Source organism: Seriola aureovittata, chromosome 1 (assembly GCF_021018895.1).
Source record: "Seriola aureovittata isolate HTS-2021-v1 ecotype China chromosome 1, ASM2101889v1, whole genome shotgun sequence".
Classification (NCBI taxonomy): Eukaryota; Metazoa; Chordata; class Actinopteri; order Carangiformes; family Carangidae; genus Seriola; species Seriola aureovittata.
Genome location: NC_079364.1, coordinates 5741495 through 5761243, shown reverse-complemented (window position 1 = coordinate 5761243; position 19749 = coordinate 5741495). Strand labels below are relative to the sequence as shown.

General features: G+C 35.4%; 2 protein-coding genes across 2 annotated transcripts in view; one reads left to right on the top strand and one right to left on the bottom strand.

Annotated features, from left to right (window-relative positions):
• serinc4 (serine incorporator 4) overlaps nt 1-16851 on the top strand; it is a 40656-nt gene extending 23805 nt beyond the window's left edge. The window contains exons 7-11 of the mRNA XM_056372411.1: nt 8677-8772; nt 12627-12753; nt 12859-12971; nt 13880-14033; nt 14431-16851. Of these exons, the coding sequence (XP_056228386.1) occupies nt 8677-8772; nt 12627-12753; nt 12859-12971; nt 13880-14033; nt 14431-14638 (698 nt within the window). The 3' untranslated portion in view covers nt 14639-16851. The remainder of the gene's footprint in view (nt 1-8676; nt 8773-12626; nt 12754-12858; nt 12972-13879; nt 14034-14430) is intronic.
• Nucleotides 16080-19749, bottom strand: part of adamtsl5 (ADAMTS like 5) — a 31747-nt gene continuing 28077 nt past the window's right edge. The window contains exons 12-13 of the mRNA XM_056372400.1: nt 19651-19722; nt 16080-19568 (exon numbers count right to left, since the gene is read on the bottom strand). Of these exons, the coding sequence (XP_056228375.1) occupies nt 19234-19568; nt 19651-19722 (407 nt within the window). The 3' untranslated portion in view covers nt 16080-19233. The remainder of the gene's footprint in view (nt 19569-19650; nt 19723-19749) is intronic.

Here is a 19749-nt window from a genome sequence, read left to right as displayed (position 1 = left end):
CCTTCTGACTATGAGGCAACAGTTCTAACCATTGCTCCACACATCTTCTCCATGAACAGGTCATATTTATAGTAACATATAAAGACATCACAGTAAGATATGAAACCGTCATAGTATAGTAAGGCATAAAAAGTCATAAAAAAGACATCATAGGAAGGCATGAATATGACAAAGTTTAGTAAGGCATGACATTTGTTTTTATTCTGATGCAGATTTGTTTTAACTGTGTGAGGAAGCAAGAGCCGGGCTTCGAACTAACGACCTTCTAACCATGAGACAACAGTTCTAACCATTACCCCATTTATCTTCTGCATCGACAGGGCGCCGTATAGTTACATTTCAATACGTTACAGTGAGCTATGTAGACATCATAGTATAGAAAGGCATGAAAAGTAATAAAATAGCATGGCATAGAAGGCATGAAAAGTCATAAAAACGACATAGTATTGTAAGTCATGAAAACGTCATGGTATAGTAAGGAATAAAAATGTTACAGTATAGTAAGGCATGAAAATTTAAAAAAATGCCATAGTATAGTAAAGCATAAAAATGTCAAAAAACATCATAGTAAGGCATGAAAATGTCAAAAAATGTCATAGTATAGTAAGGCATGAAAATGTCAAAAAATGCCATAGTATCATAAGGCATGAAAACGTCATAGTATAGTAAGGCGTAAAAATGTCAAAAAACATCATAGTATAGTAAGGCATAAAAATGTCAAAAAACATCATAGTATAGTAAGGCATACAAATGTCAAAAAATTCCATAGTATAGTAAGGCATGAAAACGTAACAGTATAGTAAGGCATAAAAATTTCAAAAAGTGCCATAGTATAGTAAGGCATAAAAATGTCAAAACATGCCATAGTATAGTAAGACATAAAAACGTCACAGTATAATAAGGCGTAAAAATGTCAAAAAACGTCATAGTATAGTAATGCATGAAAACGTCACAGTATAGTAAGGCATAAAAATGTAAAAAAATGCCATAGTATAGTAAGGCATGAAAATGTCATAGTATAGTAAGGTGTAAAAATGTCAAAAAATGCCATAGTATAGTAAGGCATAAAAATGTTACAGTATAGTAAGGCATAAAAATTTTAAAAAATGCCATAGTATAGTAAAGCATAAAAATGTCAAAAACCATCATAGTATAGTAAGGCATGAAAATGTAAAAAAATGCCATAGTATAGTAAGGCATGAAAACGTCATAGTATAGTAAGGTGTAAAAATGTCAAAAAATGCCATAGTATAGTAAGGCATAAAAATGTTACAGTATAGTAAGGCATAAAAATTTTAAAAAATGCCATAGTATAGTAAAGCATAAAAATGTCAAAAACCATCATAGTATAGTAAGGCATGAAAATGTAAAAAAATGCCATAGTATAGTAAGGCATGAAAACGTCAAAGTGTAGTAAGGCGTAAAAATATCAAAAAACATCACAGTATAGTAAGGCATAAAAATTTCAGAAAATGCCATAATATAGTAAAACATGAAAATGTAACAGAAATGCCATAGTATAGTAAGGCATGAAAATGTCATAGTATAGTAAGGCATGAAAATATCAAAACATGCCATAGTATAGTAACGCATGAAAACATCATAGTATAGTAAGGCGTAAAAATATTTTTAAAAAATGCCATAGTATAGTAAGGCATAAAAATGTCAAAAAATGCCATAGTATAGTAAGGCATGAAAACGTCATAGTATAGTAAGGCGTAAAAATGTCAAAAAACATCATAGTATAGTAAGGTGTAAAAATGTCAAAAAATGCCATAGTATAGTAAGGCATAAAAATGTCAAAAACATCATAGTATAGTAAGGCATGAAAACGTCACAGTATAGTAAGGCATAGAAATGTAAAAAAAATGCCATAGTATAGTTAGGCATGAATACGTCATAGTATAGTAAGGTGTAAAAATGTCAAAAAATGCAATAGTATAGTAAGGCATAAAAATGTCAAAAAATTCCACAGTATAGTAAGGCATGAAAACATAACAGTATAGTAAGGCATAAAAATTTCAAAAAGTGCCATAGTATAGTAAGGCATAAAAATGTCAAAACATGCCATAGTATAGTAAGACAAAAACGTCACAGTATAATAAGGCATAAAAATGTAAAAAAACGTCATAGTATAGTAAGACGTAAAAATGTAAAAAAAAAACATCATAGTATAGTGAGGCATAAAAATGTCAAACAATGTCATCGTATAGGAAGACATAAAAATGTCAAAATATGCCATATTATAGTAAGGCATAAACGTCAAAAAACATCATTGTATAGTAAGGCATAAAAATGTCAAAAAATGCCATAGTATAGTAAGGCGTAAAAATGTCAAAAAACATCATAGTATAGTAAGGCATAAAAATGTCAAAAAACATCATAGTATAGTAAGGTGTAAAAATGTCAAAAAATGCCATAGTATAGTAAGGCATAAAAATGTCAAAAACATCATAGTATAGTAAGGCATGAAAACGTCACAGTATAGTAAGGCATAAAAATGTAAAAAAATGCCATAGCATAGTAAGGCATGAAAACGTCATAGTATAGTAAGGTGTAAAAATGTCAAAAAATGCAATAGTATAGTAAGGCATAAAAATGTCAAAAAATTCCATAGCATAGTAAGGCATGAAAACGTCACAGTATAGTAAGGCATAAAAATGTCAAAAAGTGCCATAGTATAGTAAGGCATAAAAATGTCAAAACATGCCATAGTATAGTAAAGCATAAAAATGTCAAAAAACATCATAGTATAGTAAGGCATGAAAACGTAACAGTAAAGTAAGGCATAAAAATTTCAAAAAGTGCCATAGTATAGTAAGGCATAAAAATGTCAAAACATGCCATAGTATAGTAAGACATAAAAACGTCACAGTATAATAAGGCGTAAAAATGTCAAAAAACGTCATAGTATAGTAAGACGTAAAAATGTAAAAAAAAAACATCATAACATAGTAAGGCATGAAAATGTCAAAAACATCATAGTATAGTAAGGCATGAAAATGTCACAGTATAGTAAGGCATAAAAATGTCAAAAACATCATAGTATAGTAAGGCATGAAAATGTAAAAAAATGCCATAGTATAGTAAGGCATGAAAACATCATGGTATAGTAAGGCATAAAAGTCATAAAACATCATAGTATAGTAAGGCATAAAAATGTCAAAAAACATCATAGTATAGTAAGGTGTAAAAATGTCAAAAAATGCCATAGTATAGTAAGGCATAAAAATGTCAAAAACATCATAGTATAGTAAGGCATGAAAACGTCACAGTATAGTAAGGCATAAAAATGTAAAAAAATGCCATAGTATAGTAAAGCATAAAAATGTCAAAAAACATCATAGTATAGTAAGGCATGAAAATGTCATGGTATAGTAAGGCATAAAAGTCATAAAAATGAAATAGTATATTAAGGCACAAAAAGTCATGAAAACATCATAGTATAGTAACGCATGAAAATGTCGTAGTATAGTAAGACATAAAAATGTCAAAAACATCATAGAATAGTAAGGCATCAAAGTGTCAAAAAACATAGTATAGTAAGGCATGAAAGTGTCAAAAAACATATTATAGTAAGGCATAAAAATTTCAAACAATGTCATCGTATAGTAAGACATAAAAATGTCAAACAATGTCATCGTATAGTAAGACATAAAAATGTCAAAAAATGCCATATTATAGTAAGGCATAAACGTCAAAAAACATCATTGTATAGTAAGGCATAAAAATGACACAGTATAGTAAGGCATAAAAATGTCAAAACATGCCATAGTATAGTAAGAAATAAAAACGTCACAGTATAAGGCGTAAAAATGTCAAAAAACGTCATAGTATAGTAAGACGTAAAAATGTCAAAAAAACATAATAGTATAGTAAAGCATGAAAACGTCACAGTATAGTAAGGCATAAAAATGTAAAAAAATGCCATAGTATAGTAAGGCATGAAAACGTCATAGTATAGTAAGACGTAAAAATGTCAAAAAAACATCATAGTATAGTAAAGCATGAAAACGTCACAGTATAGTAAGGCATAAAAATGTAAAAAAATGCCATAGTATAGTAAGGCATGAAAACGTCATAGTATAGTAAGACGTAAAAATGTCAAAAAAACATCATAGTATAGTAAGGTGTAAAAATGTCAAAAAATGCCATAGTATAGTAAGGCATGAAAACGTCATAGTATAGTAAGACGTAAAAATGTCAAAAAAATATCATAGTATAGTAAGGTGTAAAAATGTCAAAAACATCATAGTATAGTAAGGCATGAAAACGTCACAGTATAGTAAGGCATAAAAATGTAAAAAAATGCCATAGTATAGTAAGGCATGAAAACGTCATAGTATAATAAGGTGTAAAAATGTCAAAAAATGCCATAGTATAGTAAGGCATAAAAATGTTACAGTATAGTAAGGCATAAAAATTTTAAAAAATGCCATAGTATAGTAAAGCATAAAAATGTCAAAAAATATCATAGTATAGTAAGGCATAAAAATGTCAAAAAATTCCATAGTATAGTAAGACAAAAACGTCACAGTATAATAAGGCGTAAAAATGTAAAAAAACGTCATAGTATAGTAAGACGTAAAAATGTAAAAAAAAAACATCATAGTATAGTAAGGCATAAAAATGTCAAAAAACGTCATAGTATAGTAAGACATAAAAATGTCAAAATATGCCATATTATAGTAAGGCATAAAAATGTCAAAAAACATCATAGTATAGTAAGGCATAAAAATGTCAAAAAATGCCATAGTATAGTAAGGCGTAAAAATGTCAAAAAACATCATAGTATAGTAAGGCATAAAAATGTCAAAAAACATCATAGTATAGTAAGGTGTAAAAATGTCAAAAAATGCCATAGTATAGTAAGGCATAAAAATGTCAAAAAACATCATAGTATAGTAAGGCATGAAAACGTCATAGTATAGTAAGGTGTAAAAATGTCAAAAAATGCATAGTATAGTAAGGCATGAAAACGTCACAGTATAGTAAGGCATAAAAATGTCAAAAAATGCAATAGTATAGTAAGGCATAAAAATGTCAAAAAATTCCATAGCATAGTAAGGCATAAAAATGTCAAAACATGCCATAGTATAGTAAGGCATAAAAATGTCAAAAAGTGCCATAGTATAGTAAGGCATAAAAATTTTAAAAAATGCCATAGTATAGTAAAGCATAAAAATGTCAAAAAATATCATAGTATAGTAAGGCATAAAAATGTCAAAAAATTCCATAGTATAGTAAGGCATGAAAACGTCACAGTATAGTAAGGCATAAAAATGTAAAAAAACGTCATAGTATAGTAAGACGTAAAAATGTCAAAAAAACATCATAGTATAGTAAGGCATAAAAATGTCAAACAATGTCATCGTATAGGAAGACATAAAAATGTCAAAAAATGCCATAGTATAGTAAGGCATAAAAATGTCAAAAAACATCATAGTATAGTAAGGCATAAAAATGTCAAAAAATGCCATAGTATAGTAAGGCATAAAAATGTCAAAAAACATCATAGTATAGTAAGGCATAAAAATGTCAAAAAACATCATAGTATAGTAAGGTGTAAAAATGTCAAAAAATGCCATAGTATAGTAAGGCATAAAAATGTCAAAAACATCATAGTATAGTAAGCATGAAAACGTCATAGTATAGTAAGACGTAAAAATGTAAAAAAATGCCATAGCATAGTAAGGCATGAAAACGTCATAGTATAGTAAGGTGTAAAAATGTCAAAAAATGCAATAGTATAGTAAGGTGTAAAAATGTCAAAAAATGCCATAGTATAGTAAGGCATGAAAACGTCATAGTATAGTAAGGCATAAAAATGTCAAAAAGTGCCATAGTATAGTAAGGCATAAAAATTTTAAAAAATGCCATAGTATAGTAAAGCATAAAAATGTCAAAAAATATCATAGTATAGTAAGGCATAAAAATGTAAAAAAACGTCATAGTATAGTAAGGCATAAAAATTTCAAAAAGTGCCATAGTATAGTAAGGCATAAAAATGTCAAAACATGCCATAGTATAGTAAGAAATAAAAACGTCACAGTATAATAAGGCGAAAAAATGTCAAAAAACGTCATAGTATAGTAAGACGTAAAAATGTCAAAAAAACATCATAGTATAGTAAAGCATGAAAACGTCACAGTATAGCAAGGCATAAAAATGTAAAAAAAATGCCATAGTATAGTAAGGCATGAAAACGTCATAGTATAGTAAGACGTAAAAATGTCAAAAAAACATCATAGTATAGTAAGGTGTAAAAATGTCAAAAAATGCCATAGTATAGTAAGGCATGAAAACGTCAAAAAATATCATAGTATAGTAAGGCATAAAAATGTCAAAAAATTCCATAGTATAGTAAGGCATGAAAACGTCACAGTATAGTAAGGCATAAAAATGTCAAAAAAGGCCATAGTATAGTAAGAAATAAAAACGTCACAGTATAATAAGGCGTAAAAATGTCAAAAAACGTCATAGTATAGTAAGACGTAAAAATGTCAAAAAAACATCATAGTATAGTAAAGCATGAAAACGTCACAGTATAGTAAGGCATAAAAATGTAAAAAAATGCCATAGTATAGTAAGGCATGAAAACGTCATAGTATAGTAAGACGTAAAAATGTCAAAAAAACATCATAGTATAGTAAGGTGTAAAAATGTCAAAAAATGCCATAGTATAGTAAGGCATGAAAACGTCATAGTATAGTAAGACGTAAAAATGTCAAAAAACATCATAGTATAGTAAGGCATAAAAATGTCAAAAAATTCCATAGTATAGTAAGGCATGAAAATGTAACAGTATAGTAAGGCATAAAAATGTAAAAAAATGCCATAGTATAGTAAGGCATGAAAACGTCACAGTATAATAAGGTGTAAAAATGTCAAAAAATGCCATAGTATAGTAAGGCATAAAAATGTTACAGTATAGTAAGGCATAAAAATTTTAAAAAATGCCATAGTATAGTAAAGCATAAAAATGTCAAAAAATATCATAGTATAGTAAGGCATAAAAATGTCAAAAAATTCCATAGTATAGTAAGGCATGAAAACGTCACAGTATAGTAAGGCATAAAAATGTCAAAACATGCCATAGTATAGTAAGAAATAAAAACGTCACAGTATAATAAGGCGTAAAAATGTCAAAAAACGTCATAGTATAGTAAGACGTAAAAATGTCAAAAAAACATCATAGTATAGTAAAGCATGAAAACGTCACAGTATAGCAAGGCATAAAAATGTAAAAAAATGCCATAGTATAGTAAGGCATGAAAACGTCATAGTATAGTAAGACGTAAAAATGTCAAAAAAACATCATAGTATAGTAAGGTGTAAAAATGTCAAAAAATGCCATAGTATAGTAAGGCATGAAAACGTCATAGTATTGTAAGACGTAAAAATGTCAAAAAAACATCATAGTATAGTAAGGTGTAAAAATGTCAAAAACATCATAGTATAGTAAGGCATGAAAACGTCACAGTATAGTAAGGCATAAAAATGTAAAAAAATGCCATAGTATAGTAAGGCATGAAAATGTCATAGTATAGTAAGGTGTAAAAATGTCATAAAAATGCAATAGTATAGTAAGGCATAAAAAGTCATGAAAACATCATAGTATAGTAATGCATGAAAACGTCGTAGTATAGTAAGACATAAAAATGTCAAAAACATCATAGAATAGTAAGGCATCAAAATGACAAAAAACGTCATAGTATAGTAAGGCATAAAGATGTCAAAAAAGGCCATAGTATAGTAAGGCATAAAGATGTCAAAAAATGCCATAGTATAGTAAGGCATGAAAGTGTCAAAAAACATAGTATAGTAAGGCATAAAAATGTCAAAAAACATCATAGTATAGTAAGGCATGAAAGTGTCAAAAAACATAGTATAGTAAGGCATGAAAGTGTCAAAAAACATATTATAGTAAGGCATAAAAATGTCAAACAATGTCATCGTATAGTAAGACATAAAAATGTCAAAAAATGCCATATTATAGTAAGGCATAAACGTCAAAAAACATCATTGTATAGTAAGGCATAAAAATGTCATAGTGAACCTTCAGATAGTCCACGTCCTTTCAGTCAATCAAATGGTAGCATGCCTAAATCGGTTGTCTTGGAGGTGTAGCCTCTTGGAGGGCACATTGGAATGATCTCCTATGACTTCCTTCCAAACATAGTGTGAAGGAGTTCACTCAAATATTGGTAGGGACAATTCTATCCTTCCGAAATAACCGTAGGGACATGTCCCTAAATACAAAAAATGGCTTTAACACTAGTTCATACTTTTTAACTGTTCACAACAGATTGTTTAAAGTGTGTACCATGAGTTTAGACTGACAAAACAACTAAATATACGCTGATAAATTCCTGAATTTTATTTTGAAAAGGTGAAACCAAATATAAGGCTCTAATAACACATAAATAAAAATGAATCAATAAGTTAACTCTCTGAAAAGAAAAACTCTGCTTTTTCATTTCAGTACTTTCAACATGTGCACTATGTATGTATAACTTGTAATACTTGTTTACTTTTACTTAAATTAATCATAGTAATGTAGAGTATTTCTATTTTTGACTAAGTAAGGGATCTGAATATATTCTCCCACTGCCTGCTTGAAATGTGTGTGCATGTGTGAGTGTGAACTGACCCTGACTCTCTCTGTCTCTGCAGAGCAGCCTCGGTCGGGGCTCCTCCAGGCCTCCATCATCAGCTGTTACGTCATGTACCTCACCTTCTCCGCTCTGTCCAGCCGCCCACCAGAGAAAGGTAATGCTCACTAACCAGACAGAGCAGAGGCTCCATAGAGACACTGAGCAGTGTGTCTCTGTCCTACGTTCACACTGACACCAAAACCTTCAACATGAATACAAACACTTTTGAGGAGGTTATACTCGATATTTTGATTAAAAAATGAAACATATGGTACAGGACGTGAAAGGAAGAAGCTCCCAATCCTTTTTGTGCTGAAATGTTGTTGATAATGACACATTTTTGAATAGAATGGAAATGGACACTGTGAGTTTTTCTTTAAAGGTGCAGTAATCAATAACCTTTAATGAACAATGAGTCTTGACTATGTGAAAATGGTCGCTCATAAGGACAAACACACAGGGAATTATAACCCAAATCCGCTCTTCCCCTCAGCCTTACAGACCATTTTAGCATCTCTCAGCCTAGTTGTTTTGGTTTACAACCCACAACTTTAATTGCGTCATGTCCAGTTTCTTTCAGCAACTCTTAAAAACCCGCTGCACACCTGCTCAGCACCACGCAACAGACAGACACAGTCAGCGACTAGCTGGTGAGCATAGTGGAGCACTTGGCAGCTAAAGGGACAAATGTTTTTCTGTTCAGCTGATGGAGACCATGACCACGTGTGTTGCCCAGTTTCTGTCTAAATAATCAACTTTATGCTAACAAGTTCACCAAGACAATTTATTAGTGATGATAGGTCAACATTGCCCCCAAGTGGCCAAAACATTTAATGTAGATTTAATTTAATCTAATTTACTTATATATTTTTTTTTTTCATATTTCTGCAGACAGTGTTTCCCTGCCAAGCTGCAGCTGAGATATATTAACACGAAAAACTGATTTCACTAGCCTATAATTTAATAGTAAAAATTAAATTATTTTTTTAAAAACTTTCTTATAGACAACACTTACATATTGGAGGAATGATTACAAATGACTTTCAGTTTGTTCATATGGACATGAGGATACTATATTAGACTTGAAAAAATCTGATCTTAGCCTTTATTTTCATCACTGGATGAAATCCTCTTATTGTGGAATGTATCAAAATTGTTTGGTTGAACCTCATCATCCTGTACAACATAGACTTAATACTGAAGAGCCCCCCCTCCACACACACACACCCACTCACTCATACTCTTACGGTAAAATCCTCCATAATTTGCCTTTACTCTTCTCATAATGACTCACCTGTTGGCTCCAGGTAAGACAAAGAGCCTCCACATGACTGAGACATTAGTGCAATGGCTTTTTAGAGGCCCATGTCTTATCTGGGGTTTGCATCTAAATGGAACACACGCAAATAATATACATGTATACACACACACACACACACACACACACACACACACACACACACACACACACACACACACACACACACATCCACACACCCCCACACACACAGATAATCTGGGATGAGATGTGCTCTGACATGCTGCCTGCTGGGCTGGTGGCCTGTGGTGAGGCCAGACTGAAGGATATTTGTTTCACATTCCTCATGGATCCATTGACAACATAATAACAGAGGAACACAGCCAGGCAGCGTCACTACATATGTTCTCACACAGCTCATCCGGTGAACAGATAAAGTGCAATGTATTGTTCAGATCTGCCAGGAAATACTGTTTGAGTGTAGTGTATTATCTGTCAAGTGTAACCATTTAAGATGCCCCACATCGCTCTATACTTCCATTCCTGGTCAAACATTGTGCAGATGAACAGACATTTCCAGCTGCTATGATGCCAGACATTTTCTTTCAGAGATGGAAAAGTAACTGACTCATCTGGTGTTTCTACTCGAGGGAGGGCTACTCTCCATAGCCGTGATTTAGCATCAATATTCAACAAGTGTACAGGGAGAAATTCAGCAGAGAACAGACTAAACAGGTCTCTGTTTAGTTTCAGAGGATACAAGAACATAATACAGCCACAGCACAGGCTGATGAGGGAATTTGTTTTTGTGGCCAAGATCAAACTAGCTTGTTATTTTGCATATTGATGATCCAGCATAGCGGCAAATTACTACATTGAGTAAGTGAAACTACATTGAGATGATTTTTGGTTCTTAAAACCACAAATATATCTTCTTATGGATCAACACTTTAAATAAAACTCAAATTTTGCCACAACGCAGCGTCATCCAACAAGATGCTGTGCTGGACGACCGTGTCCACCTCCACCAGCGCAGCCTCCTGTGCTTTTTTAACACACGGCTATTTTTGGGATGAATGCCCACTAAGGATGCCCGTCTTCTGTGAGGTAGCAGACTTCTCAGAGCAGAGAGGTTTGTGGGGAGGTGGCTAACTGCTACTCCAAACATAGATTTTGTGGTGGTAGATTAATAATGACCATTTTTTTTCAAGGTATTTAACTCAGTTACGTCTCACGATTTCCTTTGTATTCAACATGCTGGTATTCACAGAGGCATAGGTGTGTGTGTGTGTGTGCGTGCGTGTGTGTGTGTGTGTGTGTGTGTGTGTGTGTGTGTGTGTGTGTGTGTGTGTGTGTGTGCGTGTGTGTGTATACAGTATGAGTGTGTACAGTAGGTGTATGTGAAAGTCCTGGGGCAGCGCAGGACATTGTAGCAACTTGCTGGGAAAATATGCACTGTGAGTCTGCTATAAAAACAACATTTCAACGTACACTCTGAACCGAAACACACACACACACATATGCACAAACACACACACATAAATAAGCAACAGGAGGTGGAAATTAAATATTATAAAGCAGTGGAGTGTGTAAAGTTGTGTTTGTGTGAGTGTGTGTGTGTCTACTTGTGTGTGCACATTAGACAAAGAGATCCATCCTCGTTACTGTCTTCTTCAGTCTTTGTTTGGCTAGTCTGTCCCCGGAAGGCTTAGTCTGTTCTATGACCTCACTATGAATGACACACACACACACACACACAACACACACACACACACACACACACACACACACACACACACCTTAGGAAGGGAGGAATTAGTCTAAAGTGCAACTGAAAAGACACAACTCAAAGAGCAGGCCATGTTCTTTCTCCCCTCATGACTCTTGACCTGTAGTGTTTGTTTGTGTGTGTGTTTGTGTGTATGTGTGTGTGTGTGTGTGTGTGTGTGTCTGTGTGTGTGTGTGTGTGTGTGTGTGTGTGTGTGTGTGTGTGTGTGTGTGTGTGATATAGTCTGAGCCCTGTAATTAGCCATTGTTTTCACTGAGCTCAGGTTCTTCTCTCCCTCACAACACACAAACACAAAACTTTTCTCAGGAATTCACAGCCAGCCGAAACAACCCTCTGGAGGTTGGGCTGGATTTCTGTGTGTATTCGAGTGTGTGTGTGTCTGTGTGCGTGTGTCTGTGTGTTTGGAAGTTCGAGCTTGTGCACATGCATGTGCATGTGTGAGCATACAGTACATATTTGTGAGTGCTCTGTTTTGCCCCAGAGTGTCCAGAGGGTGAGCCTATAGGAGAGTCCCAGAAGGGAAAGTGCAGCCGAAGCCTCTTTTACAAGAAAGAAAGGCATTTCCTAAGAAACGAAGAAGAAAGAGCAAATTTGCAAATTAAGAAAGTGACACAACAACTTGAATTGTATGTGGCATCTTTTCTCTGTGGTGCTGACACAGGAAGTGCTGGATTTACTAGTTGTTATGAACTTACTTACACCAAAATTGACAGTTTATATGTTTCTCATGAGTAAAAACTGTGATGCAGTTTCTGGTACACAGTAATATGGACTGTGTATCTATTTGTTTTGTCTCAGTGCTGATTAAAACCGCCTCTAATCATTTAATGCAGAAAGAGATTTTGACAAACTGATAGAAAACCACAGGACACAGTTTCCTTGTATCACTGAACCTATCGTGCTGTGTTCTTCTCTGTGTCAGTGGTGTACCAGGGCATGAACATGACCGTCTGTTACCCCAGTGTGGGACATGATGGCATCCAGAATGAAGGCAATGCTGTCGCCATCATTGGAGCGGCCATCATGTACTGCTGTGTGCTCTTTGCATGGTGAGTAATGTGCAAACAAATACCATATAAAACATGAGCTGTGTATAATACTGACCCCTGAATGTCTGACCAGGACAAATGTGTTCAAATCTAATTTGCCTGCAGTAATGAAGCCTCCTACCTGGCAGAGGTGTTCGGTCCATTTTGGATGATCAAAGTTTACCGCTATGAGTTCCAGAAAGCAACTTGCTGCTTCTGCTGCCCCGAGGAAGAGGAAGGTTTGAACAGTTTACATTTCATTATTGTCATATTAAGAGAACTTTGTATTGTGTTTTTATATCAATAAAGTTTCCGGTTTCCAACTTTTATTTCCATTGCTGTCATCTACAAATTTACTAGGTCACTGTTTCCAGTAATTAGGTCCAGAAATTATAATTTAAGGCAAACACAAAATAATCGAAGTGGACTATGAGCGAGTAAACATGCATGAAAATGCACAATTTTGAATATTAAAAAAATCAGCTTTGCACATGTTTTATGAAATGCATTCAACACAGTTGTTCAGTCAAGGATACACACTGTGTTTTGGTATGAACACTGAATATTTGTTTACAAGAAAACATCACAGGGTACCTTTAATGAAAGTATTAGTAGTATGATCTTTATTGTTTTTATTAAGACAAATGACAAAAGTCAACAGTAGATGCTGCAACCATAACATCCTTTGGGAAAAGGTTTTTACTTTTTATCAAAGAAATTTTCTGGGCAAGCACCTAGTGGCCATTAGAGGAACTGCAGCTTTGTTATTTGTAGATTGGAGGCAAAAAATGTACTTACAGAGCAGCCTCAACAAGTGTGTACTTGTACTAATATTAAATAATAGATGGACAGTAAATCTAAATATTGTGTTTTTAGTCGGAAAGTGAACAAACAAAATTAAATTTTGCGCAGCAGCGTTTTACCATTTAAATAATTTTCATTAAGCTAAACTTAACCATTTCAAATATAACTAAATTCAACCATCTCCACTTTAATGAGCCTGTTGCTTCGTGGCATTAATGAAGCAGCTGTTCCTCCAGTTCACTAACAGTCTCTTGCTGAAATGGATTTACAGTCTTCACTGTGGGAGTCGCTGCAGGCTCAAGCTGCAGTGACAGAAACTCTCACTACGAACTGTCTGTTTCAGCTGAAGAGGAGTTTGTGATCGACGATGAGAGCAAAGGCTGTCAGAAGGTCATTCACAACGAGACCCAGAGAGTCGCTTACAGCTACTTCTTCTTCCACTTCGTCTTCTTCTTGGCCTCGCTGTACGTGATGATGACCCTCACTAACTGGTTCAGGTCAGTTAATGACACTCACTAGCTCTTAATGTTTTCACCGAAACACTGACCCTCTCATTAATATATTCATGATTTCTAAGAGATTGTGTGAAAATTATTAGAATGCAGAAAAAGTGGAGGGTTATGTATTTTTTATTTTAGCTGAAAGGCGGTCATCAAAACTGTTTGGGAGAGTGGGGGTGGGTCCTCTTCAATGAATTCAATAATTTCAATTGTTTTCTTACTTTGAGATATTTGGGGTATTCAGTTTTTCCTAATGGGAGGCTCAGAGAAATAAGAATTACGCTGATTTTTTAAAAACGTGAAACAATGTTGGCCTCACTTCTCATCCTAATAATTTTCCACCAGTTCCTAAGTGCTTCATCTGGCGGAGTTAAACTGTGTTGTCCTCTTCCAGCTATGAGTCGGCAGTGTTGGAGACCACCTTCACCCACGGCAGCTGGTCTACCTTCTGGGTGAAGATGTCGTCCTGCTGGGCCTGTGTGATCCTCTACCTCTGGCTGCTGCTGGGCCCTCTGTGCAGCTGTCAGTCTGAATCCAGACCTCGCCGCTCACGTATCAAACGCCGCTCAGCATCCTCCCGTCACGTCACTGTCAGCGTCTGACAGCCTCTGTGAGGGGCCGGGCAGGAGGGAGGCGGACGTGGCGAGACGTGGGCGAGAGGTCAGATGACTCCGAGCCTCCTCGTGGTGCCCCGCAGGAGGGGATTTTCAGGAATAGAGGTCACAGCGGTCAGAGGTCAAAGACTCACAGTCCTGTGAGAAGGACCAATCAGGAGGCTTAGCGCCCTGTTGATACGTGAAGAACTTGGTGAAGCCCTGATGTCACAGGCACAACATAAAATTAAACCACTAACAAGGACTTGACTGTGGTTTGGAAACACATTTACAGTATGAATTGCCAAAGGGATTTGAAGGAGTGAACGCTCACTCTCTTTAATGTGGGAATTACAGTAAGTCGGTGTAAAGTTGGATAAATTTATGAATTTCTACTGTTTCATTTTAGTGTTATTTTCAATTTTTGGCTGTATTTAGACTTTTAATATTGTAACAGAGGAGGAATTCTAGATATTTGCTGTAATGTTGCTACAGAAGCACACGTCCTAATTACTTTTTTTTCTGCCCTGAAAAACAAAGTCCTCTTATCTTTGGCAGTGGACGGTTGTGATCATGAACAAATCTTTCTCAATGCTGGAACAGAGAACCAAGTGCAAGGTCAAACAAATACCATAGCTGGTTCTAGTCAATAACATCTATAATTGAAGAAGTGAACTGAAAATATTTAGGCAGGTCATTTCAACCAAACATCATAACAGACGTTTTCTCTGTAGTTCCATCTGTGAAATCAGTGTGTGAAGTGTTCGGTTGGAAGCAGAACTTTAGATTTCTCTCCATTTTAAGTTTTTATATCATCTTTTATTTATTTTTTATTTTCACAACTTAAAAGTCAATATAATTGGTGACCCATCTTGCAATCAAATTCAGTTACCAAGTTACAGTACAATCTTCAAAAAAGTTAAATGTTTTGGGAAATACATTGCACCTGGAGAGGAATGGCACCTGTTGATTTTACATTTCTGTTTGTGGACAGATTAAACAAAGGAGATATAACATGTTAATGATGAAGCTTCAGAGGGACAGAGCCAGGTGAGCTGTACCCTCAGTTTTTTCAGTCTTTATACTAAGTTAAAGCTAACCAGCTAGGCTGATATATGCAAGTTTTGGCTATTGCTATGTAGCCAATGTTACATTTACTTACCAGTCTAGAACAGCTGTCTCTAGTGGCGGAAAGCAACTTTCTTGTTTAGCGTTTATTTCTATCACCTCTTTTCTTCTACTGAAGATAGCATGCTAACCAGCTAACCTGAGCCCGGTTGGCCCGCCTCATCACTTTCCAATACCGAGTCACTGTAGCGTCCAGGCTGCCCTGAAGAAGTAGTGCTGAGAGAGAGGCTGTATTTTCTTGTAATCTGGCTGAAGCTTTTGTTAAGCCACCATCACCACTACCCGCTCCTGACAAGAAACCACATTCAGCAGCAAAGAAAACTTACGTATAACCCCTTTAATGCACAGACATGAGAGTGTCAGTCTTACTCTCATCAGAAAAATGAATAGGCAGAATGTGTAACTATTGCTTGAACATCTATTAAGCACTTTTCTCTCCAGTGTTATAATGATATTTTTTTATCACTTCTGTAAATTAGTACAAAACCTGAAGCTGAAATCAGCTGCTGTCATGACAATGAATGGAAAAGTCACAGTGGAATTACAGAGATTAACAGCATGAACTATTTCATTTAGTGTGAACAGTTACACACCAGAAATAGTCCAAACAGAGCCAAGCACTCCTTCAATTATGAACTGTGTCAACCTGTCAAAGAGGCCACTCCTGGACTGGTTCTTCATTCCACATTCAAGCTAAAGAGAAATTTGTTCATGCATTTACATAAAACCTGAAATGTCCAAAGATCAGATGATGAACAGATTCTCTGTCAGTGTTTTCTCTGCATCGTTTCACAAGATTGATTTTTAAACGCTCAGTGACAGAAGAGCGACTGAGAGGCAGCTACACTGAAATGTATGGTGCTCTTCAAAGTTCAACATAATAGATTTGTTTAATTGTTGCTTGTTTAATTGGGGCAAAAAATTTGTTTGCATTTGACTTATAATGAGGAGCAAGTATGTTGCTTTACAGTACATCATTCACTTCTAAATCCATTAATAATAGAGTGAACTGTGATTGTTTACATTATATTTTATGCATTTGATACTCAATTTGAAACCAGGAGTGCTAAAAAAATAAAAAATAAAAAATAAAATCTGAATTCCAGAAGGGACAGAAGATTTCTGTCTCATGCCTTCAGATGAAGTAGTCGTGTCTCCAAGACGCTGAGGTGAGCTATGTTATGAATCTAAAAAAAATACCCCCTCTTCCCCGAAAGGTTACTGCTGATGATGGAAAACTGTGAACGAGTTCTCCATCTCTCCCCTCGACTGAAGGGAAACTGAGCTGAGTGTCTGTGATGACTTCTTTACGGTTAATGAGCGGCTGGCTCAGTCCAAACAAAAAAAATAAGAAAATAAGAAAATATATATATGTATATGTATATACACATATATATATATACAGTTATATTATCTGTAGTTTAGAGCAGTGTTTCCTTTGTTGTAGATGTAAAGCATTTTTGTAAATACATTGTTTTCTTACAAACGCTGCTGGTCTCATGCTTGGTTTGTTCACCTTTGTGCTGTGCGTTCAAGAGCAAAAATCACTACTACATTACATCCAAATTATGTTGCAACGGTTGCTTTTTTTTAACTTCTATAATGATTTTATATCAAGAAAGTGGGTCATTATCATCCATACACCACATGGACAGATGTACAAAGAAACTCTTGGCACATGTAGATGAGGTTTCAAATGCATAACAAAGGGCACAAACTACTGACAGACGGCTGCAAATTTTCTCCAAAAATAAAAACAAAAAACAATTATGTTTTAGTATATTTGCAGCTAATCGGTGCCACACAATAAAATACTGTATATTTCATATTGTCTTTCATGTAAAGTATCACAAAGCAGACCTGATTTAAAACACTATAAAAAACGAAACACTGTGAAAGACATTAAACGAGTGACGCAAGAGTAAAGTGTTATGATTTAAGCTTATTTTTTTATACATAAATACATTGTGAAGCGATATGTTGTTAGATATCTGGAGTGAAAGCTAAAAGAAAAATCCACCTTCAGAACCGGTCATGCAGCTGAACGTCACTGTATGATGTTCAGTATTTTGTGATTCCACATTTTGTAGCAAATCTAAACATTTTAATAATCTAATTAGTAGTTACATGCAGCTTCTGTTTAAAGGTGGAAAATAAGTGGTAGCAGAGTTAGACTCCGTTAACATTGTTAAAGGTGGAATCTGCATTGCATTTTGTTTTTCTGTGGCTGTAGTGGAGAAACAGAGTTCTGAAGCTGAAAATTCTTCCCATTTCAAAAAGATTACTCACATTGAATTACGTCCTCAACACAAACAGTGGAATCTCAGGTCAGGAACACACTGGCTGCGTGGTGTGTGCGTCGCGGCTGCAGAACGCCTTTGTTTTCATTTCGGTGGCCATGTTAACAGGTTAGAGTTGACACATGCCTTGCAGCAGCATCACATGATCTAGAGATTCTGCATCTTGCCTATTTTTCACGATATGACACGTGTCTCCTAGCAAAAATGAGCAGAGGAAAGATTTGTTGATGTTACATAAAACTGACAACTTCCACTATAGTTGTCTATGTCTGAATCTGAATATGACACAGACATGAAGAAATATGAATATATTTTTTAACCATTTTAGTAGCTGCATGTGGAGGCACTGATATTTTACTTACATTTTCTGCCAAAAATAAATCAGAAATTAACTAACAATGAAAAGAAATCCAACATTCATGTAACCTGCGAACTCAATGTAAAGAGACAGAACTGCAGCAGCTGTGACGCAGCCGGTGTGAACACAGACACAGTGTGTTTCTCCGCAGAAGCGACAGCAGCCACCACGCATACACAACGCAGGCAGTGTGTTCACTGTGTGTTCAGACAACCTCACTCATATTTTATATCGCACAAGCATTTGCTGCGATACAAACTTTACTGAGCTGCTGGAAACATCTGGATTAGTCCGAACACATGATTCATTCCCAGAAAGAAGCAAGGGACAAATTTGTGTTTGAGGGTATTTAAGTAGCTGTTTCTGTGTTCTGAGGTGAATTTTTCTTTTAAGTTTACACACACACAAATACAATAATATGAAAAAAAATTAAATGACAGCTGTGGAAAATCAGCAATAACAAAAAGGCCATTTCAGTAAATATTCTTCTCTTTGGTATGTGTTTAAAGGTGGGCACAATCGTCCACCTAAAGTGCTCTATACGGTACAGTAAGCTGGTCAGGCTTTTAAATAAACATGAGTCTTTTTGGTTTCTCAATGTGGCGAGTTTCAAATGAGGTTGAATCCAACTTTCATCTCTGTCCAGTGACACCACTCTGGAAATCATCAGGCTTTGGAGTCCGCTGATGTTTTGAAGGTCCAGAAATGAAACACTGGCGGTGAATAAAGCTTCAGCATGAGCATCATTCTCTGACTTTCACACACTCACTCACACTCACACACACACACACACACACACACAAAGTTTGTCTTCACACTCATCGCCTCAGCTCTGCCGGATGTTTGGGTCCTCTGTTGCTGCAGAGTCTTTCGAGCGGTCGCAGCAGCTCGTCCTCTCTGGGTCTGTATGGCACCACGTAGCTCTCCTCCTCCAGCAGGATGCGGTTCAGCGTGTGCTCGTAGTTAATGTGACGACGCACCATCAGTATATACTGTTTCCCTTCCTCCAGCTGAGGGCAGTCACACACATTAGGGACCCACAGGAACTCCCGGTGCTCCAGACGGAAGCGGTTCCGGTAGGTGTGGATGATCTGGATATCGTAGCGCGTCTCTTCGCCTCTGTACAGCTTCCCAAGGACTCTGCCCCGGAACACTAACACAAATATTTCAACAGACATGTCAAACTTCTGTCACAAGCTATTTAAAAACAGCAAAGCTACAAGATTCAGACTCACCAAAGTCCTTCTGACAATACTGTCTCTGGCGTTCCCTTCGACCTTTAACACGCTGACATTTTCCACAATATCCTGAAGAGTAAAAAGCAGAAATAAGCT